The 17976-nt window shown below is 38.7% G+C and overlaps 1 protein-coding gene across 1 annotated transcript in view; it reads left to right on the top strand.

The window, feature by feature from the left end:
- The window catches only part of LOC108294057 (WD repeat and HMG-box DNA-binding protein 1), a 50465-nt gene extending 35090 nt beyond the window's left edge, over positions 1 to 15375 (top strand). Inside the window, exons 11-15 of the mRNA XM_037733975.1 lie at positions 2444 to 2635; positions 5425 to 5609; positions 8723 to 8964; positions 11661 to 11798; positions 15068 to 15375. Of these exons, the coding sequence (XP_037589903.1) occupies positions 2444 to 2635; positions 5425 to 5609; positions 8723 to 8964; positions 11661 to 11798; positions 15068 to 15264 (954 nt within the window). The 3' untranslated portion in view covers positions 15265 to 15375. The remainder of the gene's footprint in view (positions 1 to 2443; positions 2636 to 5424; positions 5610 to 8722; positions 8965 to 11660; positions 11799 to 15067) is intronic.
- The last annotated feature ends 2601 nt before the right edge of the window (positions 15376 to 17976 follow it).

Consider the following 17976-nt stretch of genomic DNA (forward strand, 5'->3'; position numbering starts at 1 on the left):
TTTAGTAGAGACGGGGTTTCACCATGTTGACCAGGATGGTCTCGATCTCTTGACCTTGCGATCCACCCGCCTCGGCCTCCCAAAGTGCTGGGATTACAGGCTTGAGCCACCGCACCCGGCCTTAAAGTCTTAAAGAGGTTATGGAACAGCAGTCCTCAAATGTTTTGGTCTCAGTAGGGTTTATACTCTAAAAAATTTTGAGGACCCTTCAGAGAGCATTTATTTATACAGAGTTAGGTCTGTTGTCATTTATGTATTAGAAATTAAAATTCAGAAATCTAAAAATAATTAAATTAAAAATTAATAAAAATAAACATGTAAACATGAATAATAATTTTTTATTAAAAACAAAAAATAAAAGAGTGGCATTGCAATCTTTGTAATGTCTGTCATACAGGACAGCTGGATTCTCTTATCTACTTCTGGATTAAGTCTATTGCCATATGTTGTTTTTGTTTTTGTTTTTTGTTTTTTGTTTTTTTGAGATGGAGTTTCGCTCTTGTTACCCAGGCTGGAGTGCAGTGGTGTGATGTCGGCTCACCACAACCTCCACCTCCTGGGTTAAAGCAATTCTCCTGCCTCAGCCTCCCGAGTAGCTGGGACTACAGGCGTGCGCCACCATACCCAGCTAGTTTTTGTATTTTTCATAGAGACGGGACTTCACCATGTTGACCAGGATGGTCTCGATCTCTTGACCTCGTGATCCACCCACCTCGGCCTCCCAAAGTGTTGGAATTATAGATGTGAGCCACCATGCCTGGCCTGTTTTTGTTTGAAGTATATGAAGAAAATTTGGCCTCACATAAATATGTAATTTGAAAAGGGAGAAGTATTTTAAGAAATCTTTTAGTAGCACATTCTGTTAATTGTGGATATTCTTTCATGTTGCACCAAGACTCAGAAGGTGATCATTTCCTAAAGATTACTTGCAAAGTGTAATCTGAAAACTTCAATGAACTCTTACGACTCTATTATGTTAAAAATTCGTTGGTTTGGCTGGGAATGGTGGCTCACACCTGTAATGTCAGCACTTTGTGAGGCCCAGGCAGGAGGATTGCTTGAGGCCAGGAGTTCAAGACCAGCCAGGGCAACATAGTGAGGCTTCCTCTCTGCAAAAAAATTTAAAATTACCTAGGTGTGGTGGTATGTGCCTGCAGTCCCACCTACTTGGGAGGCTGAGGTGGGAGGATCTCTTGAGCCTGAGAGATTGAGGCTGCAGTGAGCCATGATTACAACAGTGCATTCCATGTGGGGCAACAGAGCCAGACCCTGTTTCAGAAAAAAACAAAACAGAACCAAAAAATTCAGTGGTCTGACTTGAACATTGAATGGATTTTTAAAAATCATGTTTAGTCTTGTAACATATGAATTGATAATATTGGTTCACTGAAGTTTATGGATCTTCCTTATATTGGCACTTTTTATTGTTTAATATAAATTATATTGGCTTTTGTTGTTTTTAATTTATTAATTTTTGTTTGTTTTTAGAGACAGCGTCCTTCTCTGTCATCTAGGCTGGAGTGCATTGGTATGATCATACCTCACTGTAACTTTGAACTCCTGGGTTCAAGCAGCTCTCCCACTTGGCCTTCCTAGTAGCTAGGACTACAGATGCATGCCACCATGCCCATCTAATTTTTTATTTTTTATAGAGATGCAATCTTGCTTTGTTGCCCAGGCTGGTCTTGAACTCCTGGCCTCAAGCAATCTTCCCTCCCCGGCCTCCCAAAGTGCTGGAATTACAAGCGTGAGTCACAGGACCTGGCCATAAATTATGTCTACTAGTATTGATACTAATCTTATCAGCAGTTTCTAAATATTAGAAAGTTTTGAAGCTCATAATGGCAAATAGAAGCTTTCCAATATCTTAATTTTCACTTGAAAGCTCAAATTTTATCATTGGCAACAAATTCTGCCAGTTATTTTTCTTAATTGACAGGCTTACTTCATTCATTTCCAAGAAAATGTTTGCCAAAGATCCAATTCTGCCTAACCATAGTTTATCTGGCATTTGTTTTTTATGTAAAAGGAGTGTTCTGTGAAAAAAAATCAGTTAGTTCAGCTTACAACTCAAACAATTGTCTAAGTGCTTTTTTTCAAGACAACCATCACTTCTCATTTTAGCATACAGAACGTTTTAGAAAAAATCTGTGTGAGTGTCAAGATTTAATAAAATTAATATTTTTACTACAAGTGAGTAGTGGTTAACAATGCATCAAGTACTAATACAGTCTGGTGCCACTGCCTTGATTTGTGCCAAGGCACCAGGAGTTTTACCCACCATTGCTTTTGCTCCATCACTGCATCTCTTTAACATAGTGAAAGAGGCAAATAGCATGTCAGTGTCATTGAATATGAATGAAAAAGTTACTAGATTCCGTAATGCTTTCCTTTTTCCAAATCGTTTGTATTTGTGATTCCCTTAATTATAATCTTTTGTGTTGTAGATATTTCAATGCTAAAAACTGGTTCTAATCTTCTCAAAGAGGAGGAGGAAGATGATCAGGAAGGAGGCATTCACAATCTACCACTTGTAACATCCCAAAGGCCATTTTATGATGGACCCATGCCAACTCCCCAGCAAAAGCCATTTCAGTCAGGTTCTACACCCTTGCATCTCACTCACAGATTCATGGTAAGCTTTGGATCTACACTTAACTTCTAAGTAGGTTTTCAGCATTTTTTTTCTCACTATAGTTAATTTTGTTGGATAAAACCTATTTTTTTAAAACTTTGATTAAGTACCTTGGCACACTGGTTGACTATAGTTTTGTGGTTGGTTTATTTTATCATTAACTCACAGTTTTAATCTCATTTCAACCTTATTGAAAATGACATTAAATAAAATTCTTCTTTGCAAAATGACATTAAATGAACATAAGTACATATTATTATCTTGCAGTACTTCTTGGCAACAGTTTCAAACCTTATTTTTTATATTCATTTTTAATTAGAAGATTATACTGATTCCAAAACACTAATAAGGAGGTGTTTTCTTAGAAGGCAACTACTAGTATAATATATTAGAAGGTGGAAAGTACTATGGAGGAAAAAAATCTTCCCCTTTTCCTCACCCCAGCACCCATTGGAATGTAAGCTACACAGAATAAAGATTTTTTATTTGTTTACTGATACATTCTTAGGATTTGGAACAAGGTATGATATAGTACACATTAAATACATATTTCATGAATAGATAAATGAATATATTAGCTTTTGCCTTAAGTTTGAGGTCTTAAAAAGTTTGGTATTTCTATGTTGGTTATATGACGTTTTCTACTCTGAAGATTTTGCCTTTTAAAAAGTATAGGCCTGATATTTATGCAGCCAACAAACATGAAAAAAAAAGCTCATTATCATTGGTCATTAGAGAAGTGCAAATCAAAATCACAGTGAGATACCATCTCATGTCAGTTAGAATGGCGATCATTAAAAAATCAGGAAACAACAGATGCTGGAGAGGATGTGGAGAAATAGAAAGGCTTTTACACTGTTGTTGGGAGTGTAAATTAGTTCAACCATTGTGGAAGACTGTGGCAATTCCTTAAGGATTTAGAACTAGAAATACCATTTTACCCATCAGTCCCATTACTGGGTATATACCCAGAGGATTATAAACCATTCTACTATAAAGACACATGTACACATATGTTTATTGCAGTACTGTTCACAGTAGCAAAGACTTGGAACCAACCCAAATGCCTATTAATAATAAACTGGATAAAGAAAATGTGGCACATACATGCCATGGAATACTATGCAGCCATAAAAGTGGATGAGTTCTGTCCTTTGCAGGGACATGGATGAATCTGGAAACCATCATTCTCAGCAAACTAACACAGGAACAGAAAACCAAACACTACATGTTCTCAATGATAAGTGGAAGTTGAACAATGAGAACAAAGGGAGGGGAACATCACACACCAGGGCCTGTGAGGAGGTGGGGGGCTAGAGGAGGGATAGCATTAGAAATACCTAATGTAGGTTGATGGATTGATGGGTGCAGCAGATCACCATGGCACATGTATACCTATGTAACAAACCTGCATATTCTGTACATGATCCCAGAACTTAAGTATAGGCCTGGCATAAATTTTTATGTAAAGTTTAAGGGTGATGATTAATAATAATAAAAGTTTTTATTTCCATCAATAGTCATAAAGTTATAGATCTTAATTTTTTATGTGTCAATATTTTATTTATAGTTACTCTAAATAAAATATTGGCACTAATTTTATTAGAAACTTTAGGGCCTAGTGTGAGCCTATCATGGACATCACTGGAAGATAAATTTTCCAAGTGATACAAATTTATATTGACTAGGCCAGGCTCAGTGGCTCACACTTATAATCCCAGCACTTTGGGAGGCCGAGGTGGGAGGATCATTTGAGGTCAGGAGTTGGAGACTAGCCTGGCCAACATGGTAAAACACCACATCTGTACTAAAAAAAAAATAAAAAAGTTAGCTGGGCATGGTGGCAAATACCTGTAACCCCAGCTACACAGGAGGCTGAGGCAGGAGAATTGCTTGAGCCCAGGAGGCAGAGGTTACAGTGAACCAAGATCATGCCACTGCACTCCAGCCTGGGTGACAGAGCGAGACTCTATCTCCAAAAAAAAAAATTTGTGTTTCCTTAAAGTGTGTGTGTGTGTGTGTGTGTGTGTGTGTGTGTGTGTGTGTGTGTGTGTATTTTATTTTATTTGAGACAGAGTCTTGCTCTGTCCCCAGGCTGGAATGTAATGGCATGGTCTCAGCTCACCACAGCCTCAGTCCTTCCGTGTTCAAGCAGTTCTTCTGCCTCAGCCTCCCAAGTAGCTGGGACTACAGTTGCTCACCATCAGACCAGGCTAATTTTTCTATTTTTAGTAGAGATAGGGTTTCACCATGTTGGCCAGGATGGTCTCGATCTCTTGACCTCGTGATGTGCCCACCCCGGCCTCCCAAAGTGTGGGGATTACAGGTGTGAGCCACCACACCTGGCCAAAATGTATATATTTATTCTATCATAAAATAACTACTTAGAACAGGAAAAAAGTCTGTTGTTATTTGCATTCATATTTGTAAGAAAACTCAATTTTTGAAATGTTTCTTTTGAGAAATTTAATTGTTTGGTTGTTCAAAGGCCAACTGTAATATAATTTTAAAGTAACAGTCATGTAATTTATTTTTATTATTAGAACTTCATTTGCTAATTAATAAGTATATATGTATCTTCTCATAAAGAAAATAATAAGTAATTGTATCTCTGGTTTTACAACTTCTGTCAGAAACTCTTTAGAGATAGTTGAGATGTGGTAGCTCCCAAAACTTAAATCCTACTACAGATTGAATTATAATATGTGTTAATTTGTACTACTGTGGCCTTCTGATTCTAGGAATGTTGGTCTTTCTCAGACTTATATTTAATCTTACCTGTTTTGTAGGTGTGGAACTCTATTGGAATTATTCGCTGCTATAATGATGAGCAAGACAATGCCATAGATGTGGAGTTCCATGATACCTCCATACACCATGCAACACACTTATCAAACACTTTGAATTATACAATAGCAGATCTTTCCCACGAAGCTATTTTGTTGGCATGTGAAAGCACTGATGAGCTAGCAAGGTAAACTCAAGATTATTTGGAAGAATTTGGTATGGTTAAACTGTTGGATACAGTTGTTGAAATTAAAGACAAAAAGTTAACAAAACAAAATTTATTTTTTGTAGTCTGAAATTTCAGAAAGGAGAGTTTGGTACAAACACCAGCACATCCAAAATATCTCAGAACATATGTCTGTTTTTGCCCTAATGGTTCCCTCATTACATGCTCTAACTATGTAGCAAAATGACATGACATGATTAATAATGCAAGAGAGATGGGTTTTTTTTTTTACATTATTAAGTGTTTTTTATTACTATTATAAGAGTAATGTATGTTCACTATAAAGAAAAAAAAAAAGTATACAATATAGAAGTTTCAGAAAATGAAAACTCCTCCCAGAATTCTACTCTCACATATAACTATTAACAATTTGATATATATCCTTCCAGATTTATTTCTATGAGAACCTCCCTTATTTTAATTTACTTCATTTATTTTTATTTTATTTATTTTTTTGAGACGGAGTCTTGCTCTGTCACCCAGGCTGGAGTGCAATGGCATTATCTTGGCTCACTGCAACCTCCGCCTCCTGGGTTCAAGCGATTCTCTTGCCTCAGCCACCTAAGTAGCTGGGATTACAGGCATGTGCCACCACACCTGGCTAATTTTTGTATTTTTGGTAAAGACGGGATTTTACCATGTTGGTCAGGCTGGTCTCGAACTCCTGACCTCAGGTGATCGATCTGCCTCGACCTCCCAAAGTACTGGGATTACAGGCATGAGCCACCACATCAAGCCTAATTTATTTTATTGAGATGTAATTTATTTACAATAAAATGTACCGGATTTATGAATTGACAAAGATATACAATATACACAGATAACTACTACCACAATCAAAATATAGAATGTTCTTTATCACGCCGGGCGCGGTGGCTCAAGCCTGTAATCCCAGCACTTTGGGAGGCCGAGGCGGGTGGATCACGAGGTCAAGAGATCGAGACCATCCTGGTCAACATGGTGAAACCCCGTCTCTACTAAAAATATAAAAAATCAGCTGGGCATGGTGGCGCGTGCCTGTAATCCTAGCTACTCAGGAGGCTGAGGCAGGGGAATTGCCTGAACCCAGGAGGCGGAGGTTGCGGTGAGCCGAGATCGCGCCATTGCACTCCAGCCTGGGTAACAAGAGCGAAACTCCGTCTCAAAAAAAAAAAAAAGAAAGAATGTTCTTTATCATCTGAAAATGTTTTCTTATACCCCTTTGCAGTTAATTCAACCCTAGCTTTGGTCAACTAAGTGTAAATTTTTGTCACTATGGATTAGATTTAAAATCTCTCTTTGAGGCCAGGTGTGGTGGCTCACATGTATAATCCCAGCACTTTGGGAGGCCAAGGCAGGCCAATCATGAGGTCAAGAGATTGAGACCATCCTGGCCAACATGGTAAAGTCCTATCTCTATTAAAAATACAAAAATTATCTGGACATGGTAGCATGTGCCTGTAGTCCCAGCTACATGGGTGGCTGAGGCAGGAGAATCGCTTGAACTTGGGAGGTGGAGGTTGCAGCGAGCTGAAATCGTGCCACTGTACTCCAGCTTGGTGACAGTGAAACTCTGTCTCAAAAAAAAAAAAAAAAAAAAAAAAAACTTTTTGAAAATGCGGGAAAAAAATTGGAAAAACAAACCAAAAAATGTACTAGTCACCAATTTGCTTTTTCTACTTAATGTTCTTTTGGATTTTACATGTTTTGATTAGTAGGTAAATAAATAGGTAGACAGATGTTGACAAAAAAATTATGATGGAAAAGCAATGGGTGGCAAATGTTTGTTTTTTAAAAGAAAATATTTTTTCAGGTTTTTGTTATTGCAGAATGTTTTTTTTTTTTTAAGAAAAGAAAATTTTTTTAGCTTTTTGTAAATCACAAGGTTGTCCTCTGTTGATCTCTTCTTCAGCTGGTCATAGTACTGATAAACTTCATGAATTTTACTATCTTCTATGTGACTTGAAATTTGTATCCTTTGGGCTGCGTGTGGTGGCTTATGCCTGTAATCCCAGCACATTGGGAGGCTGAGGCCAGAGGGTCACCTGAGGTCAGGAATTTGAGACCCAGCCTGACCAACATGGCAAAACTCTGACTCTACTAAAAATATAGCACCCACCTTGAGTCCCAGCTACTCAGGTGGCTAAAGCAAGAGACAGGAGAATTGCTTGAACCTGGGAGGTGGAGGTTGCAGTGAGCAGAGATCATGCCACTGCACTCCAGCCTGGGTGACAGAGCGAAACTCCATCTCAAAAAAAAAAAAATTTGTATTTAATAATAATAACTTATATATATATATGTATGTGCAAAAAAAGACTAGAAAGATATCAAGCAGTGGTTAGTAATCTCATTGGTGGTATATTTTTTTCCTTTTTCTTGTTTTAGTCTTCCATATCCACTTTATTTTTGTAGTGAGAGAACTGTTGCTTAACATTTTGATGCTTTTTCCTCTTTTAAAACTTGTGTTTTTATATACATTTATAATACAAAATCACACTTGATAGATTTTACGTTTTTTTAACTTAACATTATATTGTGAGCTTTTTCCTGTATATTTAAATATCCTGCAAAATATGACTATTAATGGTTTTAGTATAGTTCATTTTAAGGGTATTTCATAATTACTTTTTTTTTTTTTTGAGATAGAGTTTCACTCTTGTTGCCCACGCTGGAGCGCAATGGTGTGATCTGAGCTCACCACAACATCCACCTCCTGAGTTGAAGCGATTCTCCTGCCTCAGCTTCCCGAGTAGTTGAGATTACAGGCATGTGCCACTATGCCCAACCAATTTTGTATTTTTAGTAGAGACGGGGTTTCTCCATGTTGATCAGGCTAGTCTCGAACCCCTGACCTCAGGTGATCTGCCTGCCTCAGCCTCCCAAAGTGTTGGAATACAGGCATGAGCCACCATGCCCATAATTACTTTTTTAAAGCAATTTCTTATACTAGTGTATAATAGAAAGTAAACTATTTGGTTTTTTGTTGAATATCATGATAACTTATGTGTGTGTGTGTGTGTGTGTGTGTGTGTGTGTGTGTGTGTGTATAAATATTATATAATGTTTGATTGTTTCTATGTTGCTTTAATTTTTAGCAAGCTTCACTGCCTGCACTTTAGTTCTTGGGATTCGAGCAAAGAGTGGATGATAGACATGCCTCAGAATGAGGATATTGAAGCCATATGTGTCGGTCAGGGATGGACTGCTGCTGCTACTAGTGCCCTGCTTCTTCGATTGTTTACTATTGGAGGGGTTCAAAAAGAGATATTCAGCCTTGCTGGGCCTGTGGTGTCAATGGCAGGACATGGAGAACAGCTTTTCATTGTTTATCACAGAGGTAGATTTTTTTCAGTCTTTTCTAATTTTACTATGACCTGAAGTAAAATGGAAATTACTAGATCTTTTTTGCTACTCTTTTTGTCTTGGATTATATACTTCATCTTGAATTAGTGTAATCTTTAAATGTAGAGAATTTTGTTGTGTTCACTATTAGCAATAAAAATGAAAATGTTTTACTAATAGAGCTATATTACAGAGACAATTCCAAGATGGAATTTGGTTGATTCCTTCTATGTCTAAATCTTATCAGTTGGTAAACACAACCAGAGAACTTTTCAGAGTTGAAATTCCACAAAAATACCTTCTAGTAGGAAGCACCAAAATAACTCTGAATGTGACTTTTTAAAAGTTGCTGGCTACTTTTCCTCCCCTCATGTCTTTCTTCAGTCCCCATTTCTCTGCTGACTGGTCTTATCAAGGTAACTGATAATCTCTGTGCTTTTTAAAAAAATAATTTCTTTGAAAATTCTTCTCTTGATTTCTGTGACTTCACACTTTAAATATTGTTCCTCACTGGCAACTCCCTTTTTACTTTTTTCTTGGCTCTACCTTTTAGCTGGAGTGTAGCCCCTTTTTCTCTACTACTCTATAGGTCAGGGTCTTTCAGTCTTTTTGCCTGCTTTGCCACAGTATGAAATAGATTCTGGGCCAGGCACGGTGGCTCACGCCTGTAATCCCAGCACTTTGGGAGGCCAAGATGGGTGGATCACAAGGTTAGGAGATCAAGACCATCCTGGCTAACACGGTGAAATCCCGTCTCTACTAGAAATACAAAAAAATTGCCAGGCGTGGTGGCATGCGCCTGTAGTCCCAGCCTCTCGGGAGGCTGAGGCAGGAGAAGCGCTTGAACCTAGGAGGTGGAGGTTGCAGTAAGCCAAGATTGCACCACTGCACTGCAGCCTGGGTGACAGAGCGAGACTTCATTTCGGAAAAAAAAAAATAGATTCTGGACCAGGCATGGTGGCTCACATCTATAATCCCAGCACTTTGTGGGGTTGAGGCGGGAGGGTTGCTTGAGCCCAGGAGTTCAAGACCAGGCTGGATGACAATAGCAAGCGCCTGTTTCTATTTAAAAAAGAAAAAAGAAGAAAATAAATATATTCTGTATTACTGTTCTGTAAATATCTGCAAATGTATCAAAAAAGTCCCATGGACAATATTTACTATTTGATTTCAGTTTTAAATTTTTTTTATTTAATTTTTTAAAATGCTAGTTGCAACTTGAGATTGATTCCATGACTCATAGGTCAAAATATGCAGTTTGAGAAACCACTCTGGGAATTTTATCAAAATCCATGGTTTTAAGTACATTTCAGTGTCTATGACTTTCAAGCCTACCCTCTCCTTGTGTCTCCAGACTTCCATATCCAGTTGCCTACTCAAAATCTATTTAGAGTTTGGACAGACATTTCAGACTTAATTTGCTCACAATAAAAACTTGATTTTTTTCCTTCCAAACTTGCTTCTTACATAGTTTCTCCATCTTAGTAAATGGCCTACTAGCAATCTAGTGGCTGAAGCCAAAAATCTAAAAATTATCCTTGATTCTTCTCTTTCCCTTTCCCCTGAATCAATTCCAACAGTAAAATTATATCATCATGTCAATTCTATGGAATAACACATTCTAAATTTGTCTCTCTTCATTTATTCTGCTAATATCCCGTACAACCTAGACGTCATCTCTTGGACTGTCATAGTAGCCTCCTAAATAGTCTTTTAGCTTCAGTTCTTGCCTTTTAAGGTCCATCCTCCACACAGCAGTCTAGATGATCTTTTAAAAACATAGATCAGCCAGGTGCAGTGGCTCACCCCTATAATCCCAACACTTTGGGAGGTCGAAGTGGGCGGATCACAAGGTCAGGAGATCAAGACCATCCTGGCTAACATGGTGAAAACCCGTCTCTACTAAAACCAAAAAAAAAAAAACCAGGCCTGGTGGCATGCACCTGTAGTCCCAGTTACTCAGGAGGCTGAGGCAAGAGAATCGCATGAACCTGGCAAGTGGAGGTGGCAGTGAGCTGAGATTGCATCACTGCACTCTAGCCTAGGCCACAGAGCAAGACTTCGTCTCAGAAAAACAAAACAAAACATAGATCATGCCCCTCTTCTCATCTCTCTGACTTTACTTCACTTTTCGAATAAAAATCAAACTTCTAATAGCTGTCAAGGTGATCTCCTAATCCTGCATAATCTGACCTTTGCCTGCCTCTTTAACCTCATCTCTTACCATTGTTTCTCATTATCATGTTCTGGCCATACTATCCCTTGGCGTTCTTCGAGCCCCCTGTTCTTCCTGTCTTGGGACTTTGCATTAGCTGTTCCCTCCATCCACTATTGTGTTCCTTCCCCTAATGTGGAGGCAGGCTCCAGCTTGCAGCTCATGTCTCAGCTTAAACTTTACTTTCTGAGAGGCCACTTCTGTATAACATTATTTTAGCTTTTCGATAACTTTTTTTGTTCTTTTTGTATTTTTTAATCTGTCTTCTACCTGAAATTTGAATTTAATGAGAGCAATGACTTTGTTTATTGTTGTGGCCCCAGTATCTAGGCCAGTGCTGGTGTGTAGTAAGGTCTCTGTAAATATTTCTTGAGTGAATAAATGCCCATTTATAAGGACTTTATGTGAATAATCTATGTAACATATTACTCTGTGTAACCTTTGATGCCTAATTTATATTTACATTTTCTCATTAGGTACAGGATTTGATGGGGATCAGTGCCTTGGAGTTCAACTACTAGAGCTGGGGAAAAAGAAAAAACAAATTTTACATGGTGACCCTCTTCCTCTTTCAAGGAAATCCTACCTTACATGGATTGGGTTTTCCGCTGAAGGCAAGATAAATTTGTTAAAAATAAACAAATATAAAGCATTAAGACATTTTTCAAAAAGAAAATTGTTTTATTGTTTTATTCCTAATTTCTTTAAAGATAAATTATTTTTATTTTATATTTTAAATTTCTATTTTAATATGTTGGCAGAACTGGGAACTGCAATCTTTAGGCAAGGTAGCCATTGTTTCATATACAAGATCTCTTTTTTTATTTTTATGTTCTTTTGAGACAGGGTCTGGCTCTGTTGTCCAGGCTGGAGTGCAGTGGTATGATCTTGGCTCATTGCAACCTCCACCTCCTGGGCTCAAGCCATCCTCCCACCTCAGCCTTCTGAGTAGCTGGGACTACAGGCGTGTGCCACCACAGCCAGCTAATTTTTGTATTTTTTGTAGAGACAGGGTTTTGCCATGTTGCCCAGGCTGGTCTCAAATTCCTAGGCTCAAGTGGTCTACCCATTTCAGCCTCCCAAAGTGTTGGAATTACAGATGTGAGCTGCTGCACCTGGCTGAGATCTCTTCTCATGAGAATTCTCATTAGAAAATGTATAAAGAGGGAAATAAGGCTGGGCACGGTGGCCCATGCCTGTAATCCCAGCACTTTGGGAGGCAGAGGCAGGTAGATCACAAGGTCAGGATTTTGAGACCAGCCTGGACAAGATGTTGAAACCCTGTCTCTACTAAAAATACAAAAATTAGCCAGGCGCGGTGGCAGTCACCTGTAGTCCCAGCTACTTGGGAGGCTGAGGCAGGAGAATCGCTTTAAACCGGGAGGCAGAGGTTGCAGTGAGCGGAGAGCATATCACACTGCAGTCTAGCCTGGGCCACAGAGCAATACTAGTTTGAAAAAAGATAGATAAAGAGGGAAATACATTTTTCTGAAAGTTTATTAGATAGCAAGGAGGTGATACAAATCAATGATTAATTCTGTCTTTTCTTGCACATTATACACAAAACTTAGAATTTTCTAGAACTTCACTGTTTACTACAATAACTAGTAGCTATGTGTGGCTATTGAACACTTGAAATATGGCTAACTGAGATGTACTTGCATGTATAAAATACTCTAGATTTTGAAGACTTAGCATGAAAAAAGAATATAAAGATTTCAGTACTTTTTTTTTACATTGATTACATGTTAAATGATAATATTTGGGATATATTTGATGAAATAAAATGTATTATTAACATTAACTTCATCCTTTTTTTCTTTAAATATATATTTTTTTGGCTAGGCATGGTAGCTCATGCCTATAATCCCAGCATTCTGGGAGGCTGAGGCAGGAGGATCACTTGAGCCCAGGAGTTCAAGACCAGGCTGGGCTACATAGGGAGACACCATCTCTAAATTATTATTATTCTTTATATTAGGAATAAATTCAGAGTCTTGCTCTGTCACCCAGGCTGGAGTGCAATGATGCAATCTCAGCTTACTGCAACCTCTGCCTCCAGGTTCAAGTAGTTCTCCTGCCTCAGCCTCCTGAGAAGCTGGGATTACAGGCTTGTACCACCACATCTGGCTAATGTTGTTGTTGTTGTTTTTTGAGACAAATTCAGTGGGACAATCTCGGCTCACTGTAACCTCCGCCTCCTGGGTTCAAGCGATTCTCCTGCCTCAGCCTCCTGAGTAGCTAGGACTACAGGCACACACAACCATGCCTGGCTAATTTTTTTGTTTTTAGTAGAGACAGGGTTTCACCATGTTGGCCAGGATGGTCTTGATCTCCTGACCGCGTGATCCGCCCACATTGGCCTCCCAAACTGCTGGGATTATAGGCATGAGCCACCACACCTGGCCAATTTTTGTATTTTTAATAGAGATGGGGTCTCACTATGCTGGCCAGGCTGTTCTTGAACTCATGACCTCAGGTGATCCGCCTGCCTTGACCTTCCAAAATGCTGGGATTTCAGGGTGAGCCACCACATCCAGCCTAAACTATTGTTGTTGTGACTGCACAGATACTATCTGAGCAACAGATACTCAGCCTTCTGAGTAGCTGGCACTAAGAAATTAAAACTTACACTTGTGGCTCACCTGATATTTCTATTGGGTAAGTACTATTTTAGACCAAATTCTAGAGGCTTATGACAGATAGTTTGAAAGACACTGAGGAGTACCCTATTTCATTTGTTTTCGTGTTTGTGGTTTTTTTTGAGACAGAGTCTTCACTCTGTCACCCAGGCTGGATTGCAGTGACAGAATCTCAGATCACTACAACCTCTGCTTTCTGGGTTCAAGTGATTATCGTGCCTCAGCCTTTTGAGTAGCTGGGACTACAGGCACACGCCACCGCGCCTAGCTACTTTTTGTATTTTTAGTAGAGACAGGGTTTCGCCATGTTGGCCAGGCTGGTCTCAAATTCTTGACCTCAGGTGATCCACCCGCCTCGGACTCCCAGAGTGCTGGGATTACAGGTGTGAGCCTGTGCACCTGACCCGCGTGTACCTTATTTTAAATCACCTGTCAACCCTGTCTCATGTGGACTTAAATAGTTCTCTTTTTGGAGATTCAGGTTCTTCATTTACATTGCTGGAAACTTCACTTTTTCTTTAAAATATCAATCATTTCTAGATGTGTTTTCTGTTGGGATATTAGTCATTCAGGCTTTAATAATATGAACCATTGATAACTTCCATTTGTATAGCCTTTTTTCTCCCAAGTACCAATTAGATACAGACCCTCAGGAAACTGATGTTTGCAGAGTAAGGGGGTGTGAAGAAGCTACAGATAAGAAAAGGGATAATCAGATAATTTGTCACAGATTTCCTGAGCTGGAAGCAGAATAGGTGGAGAACAAGAATCCTTCCCTTTTTCCTAGGTAAGAATTGCTTAACTAGCAATTGGGGACAGAACAGTGATGAGGCCAACAAAGAGAAGAGAGAGGAAGAAGAAAACCAAAGATAAATTTCATAAAGATTACCTTGTATCAGGTTTTGGTCATTTTTCTAAATGTTTCTCAACCAGTAGCCTTCTGATTCATGTCTAATTTTTCACTAAAATTGGCTTTAAAATTATTGTTGTTATCTTCCAGCAGGTGGCACAGTTTTCACTGAAGCTCAGTTTTTTCATTTTATTTGTGTAAATTTTAGTCATATCAAATCCAGTACTCTTATGGTTAAGTAAATTTTACAGTATTTTTAATCTTAGATTATGTGCTTCTGTTTTGTGTTTACTTTTGAAAGGAAAGTTGAATCCTTGGTGTGTATAATATATTTGAAATAGGGTTTCTTTAGCTATGTTTCCAAATGATTTCTTTTTCTGTTGTGGTTTAGGTACCCCTTGTTACGTGGATTCAGAAGGAATCGTTCGAATGCTTAACAGAGGACTTGGTAATACATGGACTCCTATATGTAATACAAGAGAGCACTGCAAAGGAAAATCTGATCACTACTGGGTGGTTGGTATCCATGAAAATCCCCAGCAACTAAGGTGGGTTATTAAAAGAAGTCTAAAGTTGACTCTTTTTTAAAAGTACTTTGAAATTCTTTTTCTGAGGCTCTTTAACTGTATTTGTCTTTTATCTTAGTCCAATTACTTGCTTTCCACAGTCACTAAATTAGGAATTTGTTCATATTCACTCTGAAGTTTTCAGTCACTTGCTTTACTTGAAGCATGTTTAACAAAATAGAAATAATTAAGGTGACCTTACCATCATTTCAGCCACACAGAGAGTGGAATTCTGGTTAAACATGGCTTTTCATCTTTTATTATTGTTATTATTATTATTATTATTTTATTTATTATTTTTTTTTTTTGAGATGAAGTCTTGCTCTGTCACCCAGGCTGGAGTGCAGTGATGTGATCTCTGCTCACTGCAACCTCTGCCTTCCAGGTTCAAGAAATTCTCTGCCTCAGCTTCCCCAGTAGCTGGGATTACAGGCATCCACCACCACGCCCAGGTAATTTTTTGCATTTTCGGTAGAGACAGGTTTCACCATCTTGGCCAGGCTGGTCTTGAACTCCTGACCTTGTGATCCACCTGCCTTGGCCTCCCAAAGTGCTGGGATTACAGGCATGAGCCACCGTGCCTGGCTTATTGTCTTTTATTTTAATAAAATAATAATAAATATGAAAGTAAAAATAATTAATAAAGGTTATTTAAACTGAATATATATTTGAGAATTGAAATATATAATTAATAATTAAGCTGCTTTTTGAGGTTTTTTGCTTAATTATTGTAATAGAAGAAAGGACTAATGGAATTTTTTTTTTTTTTTTTAAACAGAGTCTTGCTCTTTTACTCAGGCTGGAGTGTAGTGGTGTGATGTTGATTCACTACAACCTCCGCTTCTCGGGTTCAAGCTGTTCTGCTTCAGCCTCCCCAGTAGTTGAGATTACACAGGCATGCACCACCACATCCGGCTAATTTTTGTATTTTTAGTAGAGATGGGGTTTTACCATGTTGGCCAGGCTGGTCTTGAACTTGTGACCTCAGGTGATCTGCTCACCCTAGCCTCCCAAAGTGCTGGTATTACAGGCGTGAGCCACTGCACCTGGCCCTGGACTAATAGTATTTTATGTTGACTCATGTGCACATTAAAGTTTGGGAAGTACTGCTGCTAGCACATGTAAGAAATGATACATTGGCTGTGCGCGGAATGGGATATCTTTTTGGGGTGATGAAAATGTTCAGAAATTAGTGGTGATAGATGCACAATTCTGTGAATATGCAAAAAACAACTGAATTATGTACTCTCCCTTTTTTTTTTTTTTTTTTTTTTTTGAGACAGAGTCTCACTTTGTCATTCAGGCTGGATCGCAGTGCTGCAATTATGGCTCACTTCAGCAGTGACATCCTGGGCTGAAGCAACTCTCACCTAAGCCTCCCAAGTAGCTGGGACTACAGGTGTGCACCACCACACCTAGCTAATTTTTGTAGAGACAGGGTTTCACCATGTTACCCAAGCTGGTGTCAAATTCCTAGGCTCAAGGGATCTTCCCACCTCAGCCTCCCAAAGTGTTGGGATTACAGGCATGAGCCACCGTGCCTGGCTGAATTGTATACTTACCATATGATATAGCTGGTACATTCTGTGTGAACCCAACATCATGTGAATCATATCTTGACAAAGCCATTATCAAAAAGGATGAGGACACAATGTAATGATATAGAAAAATCTGCAAGATGTGTTAAGTGAAATACCGTTTGTGTAAAAGTAGAGAGAGAATAAGAATATATAATTATATTTGCTTTACATATGCAAAAGAATTCCTAGAACAATAAAAAGGAAACTAACAATAATAATTACCTCTCAGAAACTCAGTGGATAGTATAGGAGACTTTTCTATTTGTTTTTATACTTTTTGAGCATATAAATTGAGCATGTAACTTTGAATTACTGGTTCAAAATTTAAATAAATTGAATTTTTAAACAAAGCAACATTTCAGTAAACTAAATCAGATAAGGCCAGAAGTTAAGTTCAAGAAGACTTCTTTGAACCAAATTATTTCTCATAGAAGACAGCAAATAAATAAATAAATAAATAAACAAGTTCAAGAAGACTTCTTAATTGGCTACGTGGAGGTTAATGGTGACTCTGATAAAAGTGATTTTAATGGCATGATAAAATGTTAAGTTCCAGATTGGGGTGAGCATGGGAGGTAAAGAAATGAAAGTAGAATATGGTGATAACTCTTATCAAGAAATTTTGCTATTGGGCCATGTGCAGTGGCTTACGCCTGTAATCCCAATACTTTGAGAGGATGAGGCGGGAGGAATGCTTGAGGCCAGGAGTTCGATAGTAGCCTGGGCAACATAGTGAGACCCAGTTTCTACAAAAAAAAATTTTTGATTAGCCAGGCATGATGGCATGCACATAATAGTCTCGGCTACTTGAGAGGCTGAGAGGGGAGGATCACTTGAGCCCAGGAGGTCAAGGTTATAGTGAGCCATGATCACTCTTCTGCGCTCCTGCCAGGCAACAGAGACCCTATGTCAAAAAAAAGAACTTTCGAGTGAAGAGGAGCAAAGATTTGGGGTGACACCTAAAGGAGGATATAAAGTCTTTAAGGGATTTTTTTTTTTTTGAAACAGAGTCTCATTCCTGTGGGGCCCAGGCTGGAGTGCAGTGGCGTGATCTCGGCCCACTGCAACCTCTGCCTCTCGGGTTCAAGCAATTCTCCTGCCTCAGCCTTCCAAGTAGTAGCTGGGACTACAGGCGCCCGTCATCATGCTAAGCT

Source organism: Cebus imitator, unplaced genomic scaffold (assembly GCF_001604975.1).
Source record: "Cebus imitator isolate Cc_AM_T3 unplaced genomic scaffold, Cebus_imitator-1.0 Scaffold560, whole genome shotgun sequence".
Lineage (NCBI taxonomy): Eukaryota > Metazoa > Chordata > Mammalia > Primates > Cebidae > Cebus > Cebus imitator.